The 17751-nt window shown below is 39.1% G+C and overlaps 1 protein-coding gene across 1 annotated transcript; it reads right to left on the bottom strand.

Annotated features, from left to right (window-relative positions):
• Positions 1–398: 398 nt before the first annotated feature.
• Positions 399–1123, bottom strand: LOC127756566 (uncharacterized). Its single transcript, XM_052281920.1, has 2 exons — positions 1057–1123; positions 399–715 (listed from the first exon to the last, which is right to left on the bottom strand). Exons 1-2 carry the CDS (start codon positions 1121–1123, stop codon positions 399–401), a joined length of 384 nt encoding a protein of 127 aa, XP_052137880.1.
• Between the last annotated feature and the right edge of the window lie 16628 nt (positions 1124–17751).

The following is a 17751-nucleotide window of genomic DNA, read 5'->3' as shown; positions in this document are numbered from 1 at the left end:
TAGTTGCACTAGTATATAAGATTCTTCCTAGTACTAACTAACAACGCACGTGGAGAACATGTGAAATTGGCGTACTGTACAATCTTTTTTTTTCTCCATGTGGCTTTAATTTGGGTCTACAATATTTCTGATCGTGAACTTCACCACACTACGTCACTATTCATCAAATAGACAGCAAAAGCTCTTCATGGATGACCATCTCGATCAAAGCGTGGAACTCAAGCAAGGAATATCATTTTTTTTCCTTCAGGTATTGAAACCGTGGAATTAAGAAATATATGATCAATAAACATATACCACACCTGGCAGCATACTAAAACCAGGCCATTTATTTTGTCATGAAATACAAAATTACATATCAATTAATCTTGAAAGTCATACTTCCACGAACAAGATGTCTAGCAATCGGCCTGGACGCTAGCAGGAGTCATCTGAAAGTAGTGGTCCCACGCATACGGAAAGGCGATAGACTTGCCGCTCGGGATCCGCCGGCCATCGCCGATGAGGTAGCCGACAGCACCTGCCTGGCGGAACAGCTTCGGATCGATTGTGAACGAGCTCGCGAAGCCATCGGCACAGAGGAAGATGGCCTTCACCGTGCACTGGCACCTGTTGGTCACCATCACCTGGAACACCGTGTCGAGTGTTCCGACCTTCTTCCCGGTATTGGTCTGACTGACATCGATGCTAGACGGTGCGCACCGCTGGGACTCCCCTGAAATAGCGGTGAACATTGTGAACGTGTTAAAAGAGAAAGAAACACGCTTACACTTCCACTGTCTCTGATAGCTAATAAGAGTAGATTAAGCAAGAGATTCAAAGACTACTTACCTTTCATTCATACAGTGACTTAGAGAGAGAAAAAAATGGGAGAAGAGAGTACTACTGGTTCGTTGGTTAAAACGAGAAGAAATGATGAGATAGTATTAGAGAGGAAAGAATTAGGTCACTCTAAAATTACAATCTTCATGGAACAAATTTTTGGGTTAAAACTATAGCCTTTGACGGAGAGGGAAGTAGTTACCAACATAAAAAATTGCAGAAATAAATTGTTACCTTGGACAGCCATGAGGAGCACAATAATTACAACGAACGACGGCAGAACAAGCCGCTTGAACGCCATTGTGAATTACAGAGGGGTAATCAGAACGTATTTGCCGCTTGAGCGCTTATAAATAGATCGATCGTGTACGTACTACCGATGAGAGAATTTATAGAAACCCAGTCGTGTTAATTAGTTATATCGATCAGGAAAGTAGCGGCATGATACGCTGCTAATTTAATTTGACTTTAGTTTCTCTTGGCAGTGAAGATTTTCTCTGCACACGTGTATACGCGTCTCCGTTTCAGTCAGCTAGTTACCGGTCGACTTCGTCTGCTGATGTGTCGCTGATGCAGTACTTAAAGCTATGTGGTGGGTGACGAGGCGTGTAGGTGACCCGGCGTCTTAAGCTTGCGCGATATATGCATGCAAAGCATTAAGCATATAGCCCCTGTTTGGATTTCACACAAAAATTTTACACCCTATCACATCGAATATTTGTACAGTTTATGAAATATTAAATATAGGCTAAAAAAATAACTAATTACCTAGATTGCGACTAATTTGCGAGACGAGTCTTTTAAGCCTAATTGTTCCATGATTTGATAATATAGTGCTACAGTAAACCATTGCTAATGATAGATTAATTAAGCTTAATAAATTCGTCTCACTGTTTATTGATGGATTATGTAATTAGTTTTATTATTAGTACCGAACACCCCATACGACATCCTATATAATACCCGATATGACACGCCGAAACTTTACATCCCTGAATCTAAACACCCCCGTTGCATAGAGATTGCCGGGTTAATTTACCAAACAAAACCAATGGTCTTAATTACGTACTCATCTCTATTCCCACGCTGGTGAACTGTTCATCTTTAATGCAGTTAATTCCGTGTCATCTTAAACTTTGCTGTTCCGTCCGTTCACAACCAAATGGTGAGGGTGCGTACGGGCTTCTGACATATAGAGTAACATTAGTAGAAATTAAATATCACGGAATATGGTTTTATTTTATGCAATACTCACATATGTAATTGTCACGCTTTTTTCTTTGTCAAGCCAAAACATTAGCCGCACGTAGTGGATAGATTATAGTACACTCTAACAAAAAGTGCTTGTTATTACTCCTCCTATAACACAAAAGACGAAGAAAAAGATTTCCCTTATTATTTTATGTCAATATCTCAAACATTTATTATTTCATCAATTTTTATAGGCGGTCCTATGGCCGTTCCCCTAAGTGACCCACATTTAAATAAGATTATTCATTTTCTTATCTCAAGATCTTTTACTACATACTCCCTCCATACTCGTAAAGGAAGTCGTTTAGGACAATGTTTAAGTCAAACCTTGGAAATATAAATCATGAATAACTCTCAAGTTGTTGAGTTTGAATATGTAAAAATTATATGAATAGATTTGTCTTGAAAAATACTTTTATAAAAGTATACATATATCACTTTTCAATAAATATTTTTATAGAAACAAGAAGTCAAAGTTGTGTTTTGGAGACCGTGTCGCTGTCCAAAACTACTTCCTTTACAAGTACGGAGGGAGTATATAGTTTACTTATCATATCACTTATCAAGTTCTTGCTGTACAAATTGAAGATGCTATTTTTTTATTTCACATCTTCGAAACTTATAATATTTGTTCTATACTTTAAATATTTTCAAATACAAATGTTATAAACTACAAAATGGTAGAATATATTGAGCTCTACAACTTTAATATGAAACACGTCTCCATTAGATGTCGTTTGAATAGTAGATGTAAGATTTTGTAAAATTAGATACAATAATTTATAATGAATATTTATACCCCTAAACGAACTCAAATAATAAAATAGACAACAAGAAAGATGTAGATCTCAATATAAAGTTTGATACATGTTTTTTTTAAAATTTGATACATGTCTGCAGATATCTGAAAAAAAAATTTCTAGATAGTTTCCGACCGTTTTTCGATTCGGACGGATAGTACTCATACTATAGTCATTTCCGTTTATGAGAAAAAGGTTCCAAATTCGTTTCCGAATCCAAGAATTTCCAGATAGTTCCGACCGAATATGTCCAAATCTGAAAAATGGTCCGGACGGATCGAAACTATCCGTCCAGTTTCAACCCTAATCATACACACTTTCTTGTATGTGTGTCTGATATGCATAAGTGACTAGTAATGGATATATCTCTGTGTCTCATGTGTAGTTGAAAAACCTATATATATATATATATATATATATATAGGGAAGTACAGTTTTACTTGTTACTTTTTTTTAACCTACTTGCCTAGCTTTTAAGTTATAGGCTCAACACGCGTCCTCGTATTTACAGTTAATTATTAACTTTTAGTGGTATAGGTGATGTAGTCGCGTCGAGAGTGATGCATCTATGATGACTTTGTTAATCTCAAAATATGTTTGCTTAGTCTTTTGGAGTTATTTATAGGAATTAGTTGTGTATGTTTGTAGATGTGAGTGTGCGCACGTGTATTTATATACTGTATTTTGAGGAAAAGAAAAACGGCCACGAGCATATGCCGCATAGCAGCGCCGGATGCTGGCAAGAATAGCATTATCATATATATATGCATGCGGTTTATTGACTGATATGATCGATGCCTTTATGAGTTTAAATGGCTACTTGACGCATGCAAGAGAGATAGATGCAGGATGACAAATTACAATCTGAATGTAGCTAAGGATGATCGATTCCTTTATGAGTTTAAATGACGGCATACTTGACGCCTGCATGCAAGAATAGAGAAAGGATGACAAATTACAACCCTGAATCTAGCTAAGGATGGAATGGAAGGACGGCGAAGTTGGGACTTGGAAAGCGATGATGTGTATACCTTTTGCAACTATACAATAATGGGCTGCTATACTTTTTATCTCCATAGATTTCCTATACGCTTTCTGCGTTATTTCGATCACCTTTTATCGAGGCTAGGATATAGTGTATATTCCTCTATTACTAGCTATCTGATCAGTAACTTGCACAAAATGTTTATATATTATACAAATTTTCGTAGCAAATGTTTTATAAAAACTTTTCTTAAGATCAATCGAGCAGTTTTTCATCCAAAAATCTGCATAGTAGTTTTCTTTCATTTTACATACAAATTCATGTACAGCAACAAATGAGAATATGGTGCGGGATCTTGTGGGAAATAACTCAAACCGTTTTCTGAACATATGAGAACAGTTTTAATTGAAATCTGAATAAAAATAGCAATTTTGGAAACGAACATGCCATCGGAAGCAAAATGTTGAAAATCTAACCACCAGAGCAGAAAAACATCCCAGTTTCTACAAGGAACCAATAATAAGTTTATATCTGAAAAACAGAACTATAGCAAACTAAGTAAGACCTAATTCGTCCAAAAATCAAAGTTGAACAGTTTATCTTTGATCTCCTTAACAGAAAAGTATACACTGATCCTGAAGATAAGCATCGACAATACATATGTGAGGCGCACTAGCTAGACATGGCAGGCAAAGTGACACAAAATATTTTGAACTCCTTTCAGAGGGAGATGTCTAGAGTGTAGTTGCACTATTTATGTACGATTCCTTGTGCTAATTAATTAACAAGGCATGTGGAGAACATGTGAAATTGGTGTATTGTATGTACAATCTTTTTTTTTTCTGTCCAGGAGGATTTAATTTTGGTTGATTGGGATTTGGTTTACGACATTGCTGATTGTAAACTTCACTACACTACGTTACTATTCATCAAATAGACGGCAAAAGCTCTTCATCGTATCATCGATGACCATCGTCTCGATCAAAGCGTGGAACTCAAGCAAATGGATATCATTTTTTTCCCCTTCAGGTATGGAGACCCTGAAGTACGAAATATATATTTAACAAAACGAGGCTTTCTACAGTGCTTGGGAGGCACCTCAGGTACCTCCCACGCTATTAAATCTCCACCATTGATTCCTTCAAGGGTAAATTAGGATAGAAAAAAGTTAAGCTGGGTAGTTTAGTAATATTTGCAATGATTGCCTATCGATCGGGTACCGATTGTGATCAATTGTTTCCCATTCGCCCTAGCCAATGTTTGATTGATCTGTTGTTTCGCACATATTTTTTTGATCCAAATTTATCCGTTTGCTGCCCTCATCTATATATTGGGTATATCACTTACGTAATCTGTAAACACGTATGGCATACAGATACCTATCAATGGTTGTATCTAAAACATTCAACAATATTACTCGCGGCCCGGTAAAAAAAATTATTACTCGCGGTTCCAGAAATAATCATTAATTTGGTTCATCGGGGTTATACACAGTAACATTTACAAATCTACTATACTCGATTACTGCTTTGCCAAAAAAAATGAACTACTTGATTACTAAGTACTATATATACATTTTACATTAGTTGCACGACCATAGAGCAAATCAGAGTCATTTATTTAGTTTTACCCAAGCAGTCGATAACTCAGTTGTATCATCTGTTGTGTTCCTTCGCCATCGCTCAGGCCGTCAGCCGGCCAAACAAGACTAAGCGAAAATTGCGATAGCATTGATCTGCATGCCCTTTACTTTCGCTGTGTTCTGATATTAGGATTAAATTACTTATCTAACCTTTCGCTGAGATTTCAAATTAATACCTGGCCCACAATTTGACTACCTCCTAATAGGTACATTTAATTATTAACCGTTAGATTAGAAGTGATCAACGGATCTCATATATTCCAAGCACATTAAAATGTCTCTTAACAAACATATACTATACTTGGTAGCAAACGAAAACCAGACCATTTATTTTGTCATGGAATACAAATAACTGATCAATCTTTAACTCGTATTCCTACCATAATTATTTTGAATGAGTAACCAAACCCACAAGATATCTAGCAATCGGTCTGCACGCTAGCAGGAGTTATCTGGAAGTAGTGGTCCCACGCATACTGGAAGGTGACAGACTTGCCACTTGGGATCCGCTGGCCGTCACCGATGAGGTAGTTGGCGCCAGCCTGACGGAACAGCTTGGGATTGATGGCGACCGAGCTAGCTCGTGAAACCATCGGCGTGGAGGAAGATGGCCTTCACCGCACACTGACATCTGTTAGTCACCGTCACCTGGAACACAGTGTCGAGCGTGCCGACCTTATTTCCGGTGTTTGCCTGTTTGATGTTGATGCTTGATGGTGCGGACCGCTGAGACTCCCCTGGAATGGCACCCAACATTCTAAACGTTAAAAAAAATACTCGATCGAGTAGAGGTTTAAGCCAAAGATAAATCGACCACTAATATGAGCTCAGTACATACTCCCCCATCCCTAAAAGACTAGTTTTACCTTGTCAAAGCAGATTAAATAGGTGGTTAAAAAACTATATATTTCTAATTCGATGGCTAAAACGAAAAGAAATGATAAAGTAGTACCAGAAAAGTAAGTGGATCTATTTAAAATATAGTCTTGGTATGGAAAATGTTCTTATTGTGACATATTGTGTTTGTGACCAACTTAACATGAGAATTAAGATAGCTAGGGAGTAGTTACCAAAATCAGATATTGTGGAGAGAGAGAAAGAGAGAGAGAGATAGGGAGAGAGAGAGAGCGATAGAAAGAACGACAACGGCAGAACAAGCGGGCTATGATCTGCGCCATTGTGAATTAGGGAGCTTTATCCGTATTTGCCGCTTGGGCTTAGGGTTGCGATCGTATGTGTACTGTTGGGTGCCTGTGATTTGGGCTGATTCTACCGACGAATATTTATAGAGATCCTGATCATGTTGGGACGCGTCACGCATGCCGCGGAAACTATATAGCGGGCGCTCCTTGAATTTGACCACACCGCGTTGAAAAAAGGATAAAAAGTCTATCCACGTCAACTCATCAAGCTATATATCTGAAACTTCACTTGATGGTTTTCTTTGTTACTTTTTCTCTCGGTTTTACATACACAGTACTTGTACCATTTCGATCTGTTGCCAGTGAAGGTTTTTCTGTACGCAGTCGATAGGAAGATCAGTAAAGGGTTGGTTTGTACACATGGTATAGTTAGCAATTGATCAACTTCCCGCTGCAAGATTTGTGTCGGCCGATGATGTGTCGTCGCTGATGCAGTATGTGGTGGGTGACGAGGCATGGATTGGATGGAGGTAGACCCGGCCGACTTGCGCGATGCGATGCATATAGGGCCGGGACAATTTAACGATCAAAACCAATGGGCTTGATTACTCATCTCCCACGCTGTACTGTCGAACTGTTTATACATGTTTCAGTTAATTCCGTCTCATCTTAAACATGGCATTCCTCCATTCTCCTTTCGTATACACAGTACTTCTAAAGTTGCTATGCAAGATCCAATCACTACGGCTCACGTCCGACAATTGAATTTACAGGTTAATTCGTTCCTTAATACTTCTTTACGTGATTTTGATTTTGAAGATAGATTGCTAACTAATGTTTCAATTATGATTAGAAATTATAGAAAGGACCATGGAACACTTGAATAGAGGCTAGGAGATGCACAGGGTCGTCATGGGTGTTCAGCCAAGATGAAGAATATACTCATATTAAGTTCGAGTCCACCTTGGGCTCCAGGACCGGATTGCACTAATATTGTCGTCCAGATTGCATTCGGACTCCGATTTTGATGTTCTACATATGTATAGAAAGCTAACAATACCACATTTCCAATGAATCTAGTCTCACGTCAAAATTCCATCCAAGCCGATGGAAATAGTAGAAATAGGAAAGGGTCCAGAATTTGTCCGCATGCTGCATCACCGTCTTTGGACCGTTGGGATGTGTATCATGTCTGAGTCCAATAGGGACGCGTTCAGGGGTACAAGGTCGACCCTAGAACCTATATATTTAGTAGTCGTCCTTGAGTTAGGGTTGGGTTTTGCTTAGATATTTAGTAGTCGTCCTTGAGTTAGGGTTGAGTTTTGCATAGATTATTTCCGCCATTGCATTTTCACTGCTAGATCGGTTTGTATAACCCCATCTTCGAGTTCTTGATTAATCATTCATTTGCAATTGATTTCCTGACTTTTTTCCTGCTTGTGTTTTAAGATTCACACGTAGGGTTAATTAGTCTTCTCGGCGAGGTCAATTGGGTTTCAGCACGGTTGATAACTAGAGGAGATGTGGTGCTGCGATTGCAGGGTTCGGATCGTGTTGATCAGAAGTCGGATTGTGTGTGAAGTTTGCACCTAATCGATAGTTATCTTCACCTAATGGAAGATCGGGCATCCCATTGCCATTAGAGAATGAGGCAAAGATAAATCTAACAACTTCTGCTTTTTTTTTAGAATTTCTAGCAATTTCTCTATTTTATTATAGCACCACATGACAGTCTACGAGGGTTTGTAGGAGTGTCACATGGTAGTTTAGAAGCGTTTGTAAGACGTTTATTGTACTTTTAGTATATAATAGGGTATGCACTTCTAGATTATTATGATCCACTAACGCCCTTCTAAAAAGTAATCATTCAATAGGACAGAGCTCATTATAGTTACAATTGAGGCACTTTTCTGATGAAGTACTCTCTTCATTTTAAAATATAAAGTGCATTTTGTTTCATTACAACAATGCTTTGACGAAGTATTACTCTAGTAATATATATTTTTTGACACAAAAATATTTGTTAGCTTCTTATTCACTGACAATTATATTTTTAGCACATAAATGATATTCTAATGTTGAGTAATTGTCAGTTAAATTCTTGTTTTAATGAAACAAAATACGTCAGTATATGTTTGCATTTTTGCCTGGAGTGCTATTCGGTGTCAAATTTGACTAGTTCTGTGTGTGCTAATATTTAACAAAGTAACCTCCCAAGACGACATAATAAAATAACGGTTAATGTGTTTTCTTCTTGCAAATAAATGCCAATAGCTAAACCATCCTGTTTTAAGTTGATCCACAATTCTAGAGCAAACACCACAATTTTTAAGATTCCAGAGCAATTTTTTGCAAAAAAAATTGAACACACTGTAACATCATCCACATATATTCATATAACCGTTGGTGTCATTTTACTGTGAAATTAACTACAGGTACTTATTATTTGGCAGTATTACACAACTGGCATATCATCATCCAAAAAAACGCAACTGACGTGTATAGTATAGTAGCCCATTTAGACTTGGTTTTTTTTTTATTCTATGAACACTTTCAATTTTTAATTTTTAAAACATACAAACCCAAAACACTCTTACATCCAAAATTGTGGCATGGCCATCTAAGTTTTAGAAGGGTTTAGTATTGACAGTACTACAGAAATATTTTTTTAACAAGATCCCCTTTAGTTTGCAGGTAGACCGTATTTGGTCCCATCTATAAAATTCGATCTGTATTTTCGCAACTGCTCCTTAATATAGTTGCATGCAGGCCTGTGAAGAGGCTTGCCAGCAAAAGTCTAGACCTTCCCTCCACCTTAAAAATCTGGCCACTCAACCTTATCCTCTTATCTCCTACATTCTCTCTCCCCCACTCCTCTCCTCGCTTTCTCAGCCCTCTCTCTCACAGCAGCGGTGGTGGAGGAGTGGCGACGGCGGCGGAGTTGAGCAACATCAGCGACAACGACTGAACCGCCCTCTTCGCCTCCCTCGCCGATCCACTGATGCTTGGCCTCGAGAGGGGTGGATCCAACGGTAGCGGTGCTAGGGGAGGTGGATCCGGCAGTGGTGGGTGGGAGGCGCTACGGCGGCGGTAGTTCCGGCTTCCCCTCCTGCGCGGTCGATGAGAGCGGTAGTCACGACAGGAGGGGTGGACCTTGTGCCCCCTTCCTCTCCCACGTGGATCCCACTGGCCCTACCTGCTGACCACTACGAGGATAGCGACAACGGCCTCAAGCAACAACGGTGACGATGTGGACGGCGGTGGTGGCTTCTAGGGTTAGGGTTTCGTGATTTTGAATATTTCTTTTTGCATGCGGATGACAAAAACATGTGTGGGTGCGTCACCCGCATGCAAAAATGGCAATTTTCGTAGATACCTCGGGGCATATGGGCCGGAGGTCCGCATGCAAAAAAAAAACCTCTTTTGGTCGTCTGGAAAGTTATTTATTATGTACTAATGTGAAAAGCTCGAAAACAATCTCTATATTGATTTTCCTTAAGTACCATGTTAAGTGGGGATACTTGGTAAACAACAAAAAATCATTTCCACCACTTATTGGAAGCCGAGTGGCTGAACATGTTCAGCACAACGTCCATAACAAAATTAGTTATATACTCCTGTATTTGTTGATGTAAAAACATGAGGTCTGGGATATCTGTTTAACTTCAGTGCAGGTCCAAAACTTGCCTTTAGGTGTGTGAACGTGCCAGTTGATTTGATCCTGCAATTAACAAGAAACAAAGACAAAGAAACCGCGGTTAAATCCATAAACGATAGCCGATCGACTAGATGCCGATGACATATCATTTATCTCTGAGCCGATGTCATAGGTAGATCGATCGGCGATCATGAATAAGTGATTAAAGAACTAAATCTACTCGATCGGCTGTAGATATTAGCAATATGTAATCCCTATATCGATATATACTTAAATCAAGTGATTGTGATAGATTGGTCACCATGACGAGATAGTATAAATCACTTAGATCGAAATATATATTAACAACGAGACTATATATATTCATGGCATAGCCGATCAGATAGATCTAGTGTGTATCGGCTAATACTCCGATAGTACTCTATATTAAGATATCAAAACAAGTAGAATATACCAAACAAAAGACTAATATACTTAAATGTGATGAGATCTTAACATAAAGGGCAGATTTTACATGTCAATTAAGCATATAAGAAAAAGGTAGCTAAATCAGGTAAGATCGGCTGAAACCTCGATACTACCCTAATCGGCAACCAAAGACAGGCTAGAGATTGAGATTCTAATCATGACTCATAAGATCAAACTCAACTGATGCAGCTGTAAGTATGAAAAGAAGGACAATATCTAGACAATCAAACCGTTGGATGTTTCATTGAGTGGTAGATATCCTATATAATTTAAGTCAACGTCGATATTTAACCTAATCGGCTGCTTTCTAGTAACATACGTTAGCTGATTAGAAGTTAGATAGTGATATTGCCAGAAATTATATAAGATATATGATAACTCGGCGAATTACATAAACAAGATTAGAGTGTCATAAAGATGGAAGCACTAATCCCGAGAACGCAAGCCGCCATAACAAGTTTTACCTCTAGTTGAAGATCGAAACTGATGCGGCTCAACCCGAAAGCAAGAACTCGTCGAAACAACACAAAAGTAAAAGGGTGGCGATGCGGAGAGATTGTATTGAACGTGTGTTCATTTGATTACATGGGGCTCGGGGTCTATTTATACCCGATATTACAAAGTATGTCCATATCAGACATGACTCTTATCCCTAACAAACTCTAAGATATCATAAGTTTTTGCGGCAGACTTTTGCCCAAACATATCTCTAAGGAAATTACATAAAATATCCTAATCAATAGATACAATTGCCTTCTCACGACTCTATCCATGCGTGGCAATCATCATGAAGCACATCAACCTAACCCGACAACGTAAGCCATATCATATTGTCAGATTCGGCTCAATCAACTAACCCTTTCCGACTCGAACTCTGCCGATCCTAGTCACAGCCGATTCAGACTTCAGCCGATTCTGCTCTGTTTCTGAAACGATCTTGGATTTAGATTCCACTTCGATCTGATCTCTATCTTTGATACTCAGATTACCAAATTTGGTCGTTAACATCATTATATATGCAATATGTCAAAAGGTGTATCAATTTATTAAGATCTTCAAAATGGTATTGTTGCACTAAATCTCCTCAATCGACTATATATAGCAGTCCAGACATCATTTCGATAAACATCGACAGTGTGAGGCACGGCTACACACGACAATTAAGCGCAATGACTCATCATGCTAATTAATTTGTTATTGACAACTTACTTCGGTAGAAAAGAATAACAACTTCTGACTACGAAATTCGACTGATCTTATCCAAAAATATAACAAGAAGTTTGTTTTGATCTATTATAGAGTGTATAGGGCAGTACTTCATCCATCTTCAAAAACCAATCTAAAATAAGATGCTAGATTTTCTAATATGATGAATCTAAATTGAAGTATTTCCAAATTCGTTGTACTATGGAATATTCCATCCCATTTTAAATTCATTTATTTTGGGAAGGGAGTACGTAGCCAGTAGTACCATACGAGTGTAGTGGCACGACTTTGTTGTGATCATCAAGTATATGCATACAACCAAGCACGATAAATATAAAACATTACCAAAAAAAACATCGGATGAATGGAGGATCAACAAGATATTCAAGTTCAATAAGTTTCAGAATTCAGTTCAACCTCCGGAGACAACATTAAGTTCAAACGAACGTATTAGACCAGCGGTGTCGCTGAAACCGAACTTGTAATAGACTATTTTCTAAACTTGTAATCACAGAATTGTCTCCTTCACCTCCACGAATTAGCACTTAACCTAGATCTATTTTCCTCTATAAATGTCAATGTATACCCTAAAAAACAATTGGGTTTTGTTTAACTGAATTTTGCCATGTGCCATTCACCTTGTCTATAGTCCTCGTTCGATTAGTCGACGACTATAGATTTAGAGCCCCTAATAGTTGATGTGTTTATTTACCGGGTTGATTAGATCTACCACTTCAATCGTAACTATTTCTTTGTCCTTAATCATCTATCCGTAATATATTAGATTGCACTTGTTCTTGCAGTTGTTCTCTCGTTTGCATTGAATGTATCATCAACCGCGCGTTAGAACAAGGCAGTGCTGTTGCTGAAACCGAATTTAGCTCAACAAGGCAGTGCTGTTGCTGAAACCGAATTTGAGCCTTGGGCCTTGAAATAGACTAAGCCCATCTTGAAAGTATCTCCCTCCACCTACACGAATTAGCACTTAACCCTAGATCTATTTTACTCTATAAATGTCTATGTACACCATCTAGAATAATTTGGTTTTGTTTAGTCGAATTTTGCCAAGTGCCATTCATCTTGTCTCTAGTCCTTGCTCGATTAGTCGGCGACAATAGATTCAGAGCCCTCAATAGTTGATGTGTTGATTTGCCGGGTCTATTTCTTTGTGCTTAATCATCTATTCGCAATATTTAGATTGCATGTTATCTTGTTCTTGCAGTGTTCTCTCTTTTGCATTGAATGGATTATCAACCGCGTGTCACTGTTGGTACGACATCGTTTGTGGTGTAGCGACTGCACGGCATCCTGGACTTATTCTGGTTGGTAGCCACGTCGCAAATGTCACACTCGATCAAAGCGAGAGTTATCCCTCTCACCAGAATATCGGGCCATAAGAGAAAGCGTCCTCAGTTGGTATCAGAGCTTCGGTTGCCTAGTGAGGATTTTAGTTTTATAAATTTATCTTTTCACAAATTGCTGAACCACTTTTCTCTTCACCGATCATTAGTTTTGAGCCTTTCAATTTTCATTCAATTTTGCTTTATTGAGTTTTGGTCCACTGTCATTTCAAGTGCTGGTTTTAGCCCTAGTTTCGTCTTAGTTTGCATCTGGTTGTCTCGGTTGAGTTTGTAGATCAATTTGAGAGAAAAAAAGTGTCCAAGTTTCTGTATTAGTCAACATCGTTCTGCTCCCTTCGCATGTGTGTCAGATAATTAGGTAATTATAAAAACAGAATGTTACGCACCTTGGGCGGATGCTGGGCGATGCCACGTCAGATAGGAACGGTACGTGCGGGCCAGAAATTTTGTGAAAAAGTTCTCAACTTAGAGGACCCCATGAACAGTTCCTCTGATATGTTATTTTACCTATAGACCCTTAGAAGGGCCCTCGGCCAGACCTGCCGAAACCGAGAACTTGGGCAACAGGCGCGGGCCGGAGGAAAGCGGCGAAGGATGGACAAGAAAGCCACAAGGCGAAAGCCGAAGTCCCGGAATGCGCCAGCTTCGCCGAGCGAGGACCTTGTCAGAGGGCCGCAAGGGCGAAGGTGATGAGGCGAAGGCCTCGGCACCAAGCCACGGGTTTCGCCAAAATGCCGACCCCAGCCGTCAAGAGGCCCAACAGGCTGCTATGCCTTTGGCGGATTTCGACGAGTAAATAGGCCAAGTCTTCCAATAGGGGCCCATATATGTAAAGGACACAATGTGCCCTCAGTGATGTCCCTGTCAAGAGGGTAACCATGTAAATTCCCCTGTAAAACCTAAATCCCAATAGGGGGAGCCTAGGGTTATAAATACCCCCTAGGGCCATGTAATATGGGGATCCAAAAAATTTTCACCAAGTAATACAATTGTTCTTTATTTTCAACTGTAACATACCCGAATTCTAGGATTAAGGAATCTCCATCAAAACTAGTTGAAAGGAAAGTTCTTCAATTTTATAAACCAAAAATTTCCATTTTAAACCTAGGTGAAGTTGATCCAACTCTTGAATGAATAGAATTTGAGAACAAATTAAAACTTTTTCATCTTTAACCTAGGACTTGGATGCAACCCAAGTGAAAGCATGCATACTCGCATAAATCATATTTTGACTTGAGTTCTTCGTATGTATTTGGATTTTCGATTTGCATTTCATAATAGGTCTCATGAATATAATTGCAATCTAGACAAACAACTAAACCATTAGGGCCTAGTTCTAACTAATGGAAAATAATACATAGGAACCATAATACACCTTAAAATATATCAACAAGGCCGATGTCAAGCCCCACAAAACTAATTTGGTCATCCATCTGAAGACTAGTCATGAACTTGGAAGTGAACAAATAAATTAACTCATATAGGGTATATTCCACCTTAATTACCTTTATAAGCATTCTTCTAATTTAATACTAGAGTAAACTTATGCATAAATAGTTAAGGAGCTTATGACATGTGTAAGGTAAACTAAAATTCTAACATATCAACGTCACCTCAGGTCAAGAAGAGTCTAAATATAAAAGTTTTATAAACATTTACATACATTTAGGAAAGGAAAATAAGTCTTGCTAATTATCTAAAATAATCTGTGCAAGATAAAATCATTGGAAAATTCATGTAGGCTCTAATTAACATATACAACACACAGTAATTTTGGTAAAATTTAATAACTAAATTTTATACCTCAAATAAATCAGTTAAACCAGTCAAATAATAGACTAATTATAACTCCTAATTGGCTAAAACCATACCTTGTCTAAAAGTGCATTAAACTGCATGGAAGTGTATAGGGTAAATAATTTATTCAAATACTAGGTTAGTTATCATGAATAAATATAATTTTTACAGAATTTATCTTCTCTGTTTAGGTCTCCTAAAAATCCAATCTAGTTTCCAAAGAGCCCCTCTTCTCCTAATTTCAGAGAGTAATATATCCATAATTTTTAAGTGCAACCAAAGAAAATGGAAGCTAGGTAACTTCATATACCTCCAGAAAAATCCACGAGAATTTATCACACTCACAAATGAAACTATAGAACTATAGAGTGAGATGGAGAGAAATATTCCTGAAAATTCGTCCAAAATCAATTAACACCCCATCTTCTACCCACCTCTCTCACTCCAGCCTTGTTCCCTTCGCCCTGGACCCACATGGAAGCCTCTCTGAGTCACTTCTTCTCTGTCCATATTCTATTTCTCCTCCATCCAACACAGTGACAGTTGAGAGAGAGACCGAGGGCGCCGACCGGCAATGGACAGCGTCGACGCGTGGCCTCGACGTGGCAGCACCAAACCGAGGCTTCACCTCCACCCAGCTGTATCGCCTCCTTCCCATTACCACTCTTGAGCCGAGCAAACCGAGGGGGAGAGCTTCGGCTTTTCTTTTCCATCTCGACCATGCCGCCGGCCGTGAAGACGACGGCCGTCGCCATCGCCATTGTGTCGTGGTCGTCTCCTCTCTTCTACCGTTCCATACTCTCCTCATCATGCCGATCATCTTCTATTTTGACACCACATCATTTCATCCACTGCAGCCACAGGGACGCAGAGCTCGCCGACGAAGCTCTGGAGCGCGCACTGGATGCAGTCGTCGGGTTCTCGTCATCATTCCGACCGAACTGAACCACCCCAAGCCGAACTCTTGCGCCACCAGGACAGCCTCGACGTCCTCTTCGAAAGCCCTCAAGAACCCCAGCCAATGCCACAACGACGAGGGAGATCGGCGTCTTCTTCCTCAAGTCCGGCCACCGACCACCGTCGTCGATTGCTTGATGCCGGGTGAGCTTCGGCGCAATTCCTCACTCGTGTAGCATCTTTAGATGGTCTTTGAGCCGTTCCACTCTATTTCTTGGCAACCCGGAGTCCGGATGGTGGTTGTCACCGTTGCCATGCCGATTTCCGCCGCCGCGGGGATATCCTCTGCATCATCGTCACTATCCAGGCCTACCCGTACCTCGTCCGAGATTCGGTGAGCACCCTAAAGCCTATAGAACATACATGCATGCATCCCTTTGGGTACATCCAGTCCATAGCACAACATGCCTACCCATGCCAAAACATCCTCCGCTCGGACTCGGCGCCGGCGTTACTCCGATGTCCACTAACTGAGAAAAGTATAGGAATGGAATCGCAATAACATGATCTTCATTTTGTATTTTGGTCGCACCTCCAAACGAGTCATCGTTTGTCACCGGCGAGCTCGAGAACGAGCTCGGCCATGGCTTAGCTCTGTGTCAGCTCAAACCAAGGACCTTTGTTCAGAAGAATCAAAACTCGAGGTACTAGTTTGTAAAAGCTACCTCACACACAGAACAGTCATAGGACTGCGGGTTGATTTCCTGAAACTCTAGAGGCCTTTTTGCATATTGGCCTGACCTGTGGACCGAATCTATTTAAATTCTGGAAAAATCTAAATGAAATGCCTAAAGCTTTATATTTTCATCAGAAAAACATGTAAACTTGTAAAATCCTTAACAAATTGGAAACAACTCATTTTAGAGTAATACAAATTACTGTTAACTCATCGAATCATGAACTTTAGTGTTATTGCATAAAAACTTGCACTCATAGTACAAATGTAGCCTCTAAAATTTATCTAAGATAAATCATACATAAAGCATATACAAACTTATAAAATGCATACAAAATTCATTTCAACTCATTTTAGAGCAAACTTAGTTTCTACAGATCCACCAACATGTTCTCTAAAAATAAAGTAAAATAAAACATATAAACACTTTACATCAAATGCCTCTAAAACTATTATCTTTAAAATAATTAGTTTTGCATAAGCTGAACTTTAGAAGTTTATATAAAATTGATCTTAGATCCTTTTTGAGTAAACTCAAGTTCTGTTGTAGAATCATAGAGTCGTGCACTTCAATGTTATAAAATAAAAAGACATACTTACAGTATAATAAAAAAACCCCTAAGCATTTATTTATGTAAAGGAATAAGCAACATGGAGCATACCTTAAATTGTAAAATTTGTAGAAAGTTCATCTTTAGTCGAAATGAAGTGAACCAAATTTCTATAGAACCAGCAAGTAATATACTTCAACCTAGTAGAGTGAATTATGGCACCCTCTGTACAGACCATAGCTCTAAACTTTAATTTGGTAGAATAGGTACTAAACACATAATAGTGGTTAAACAGGGAGCGTATCCTATGCACACAGGCCCTCGCGTGTACACACCGTGTACACCAACTAAAAATTATCACAAAAAATTCTAGGAAAATTCATACATGTACTTTCAATAGTATTACATCTACGTGCAAAGTCGCATCTTCAAATT

Source organism: Oryza glaberrima, chromosome 12 (genome assembly GCF_000147395.1).
Source record: "Oryza glaberrima chromosome 12, OglaRS2, whole genome shotgun sequence".
Taxonomy (NCBI): domain Eukaryota; kingdom Viridiplantae; phylum Streptophyta; class Magnoliopsida; order Poales; family Poaceae; genus Oryza; species Oryza glaberrima.
Note: the sequence above shows the minus strand (reverse complement) of the source record. Positions and strands in the feature narration are given on the sequence as shown.

Excerpts from the sequence above, each read along its gene's own strand:
- LOC127756566 (XM_052281920.1), bottom strand. The coding sequence starts at position 1,123 with ATGGCGTTCAAGCGGCTTGTTCTGCCGTCGTTCGTTGTAATTATTGTG. Across the intron at positions 716-1,056 it reads GCTCCTCATGGCTGTCCAAG|GGGAGTCCCAGCGGTGCGCA; the intron begins GTAACAATTTAT and ends CCGCTATTTCAG.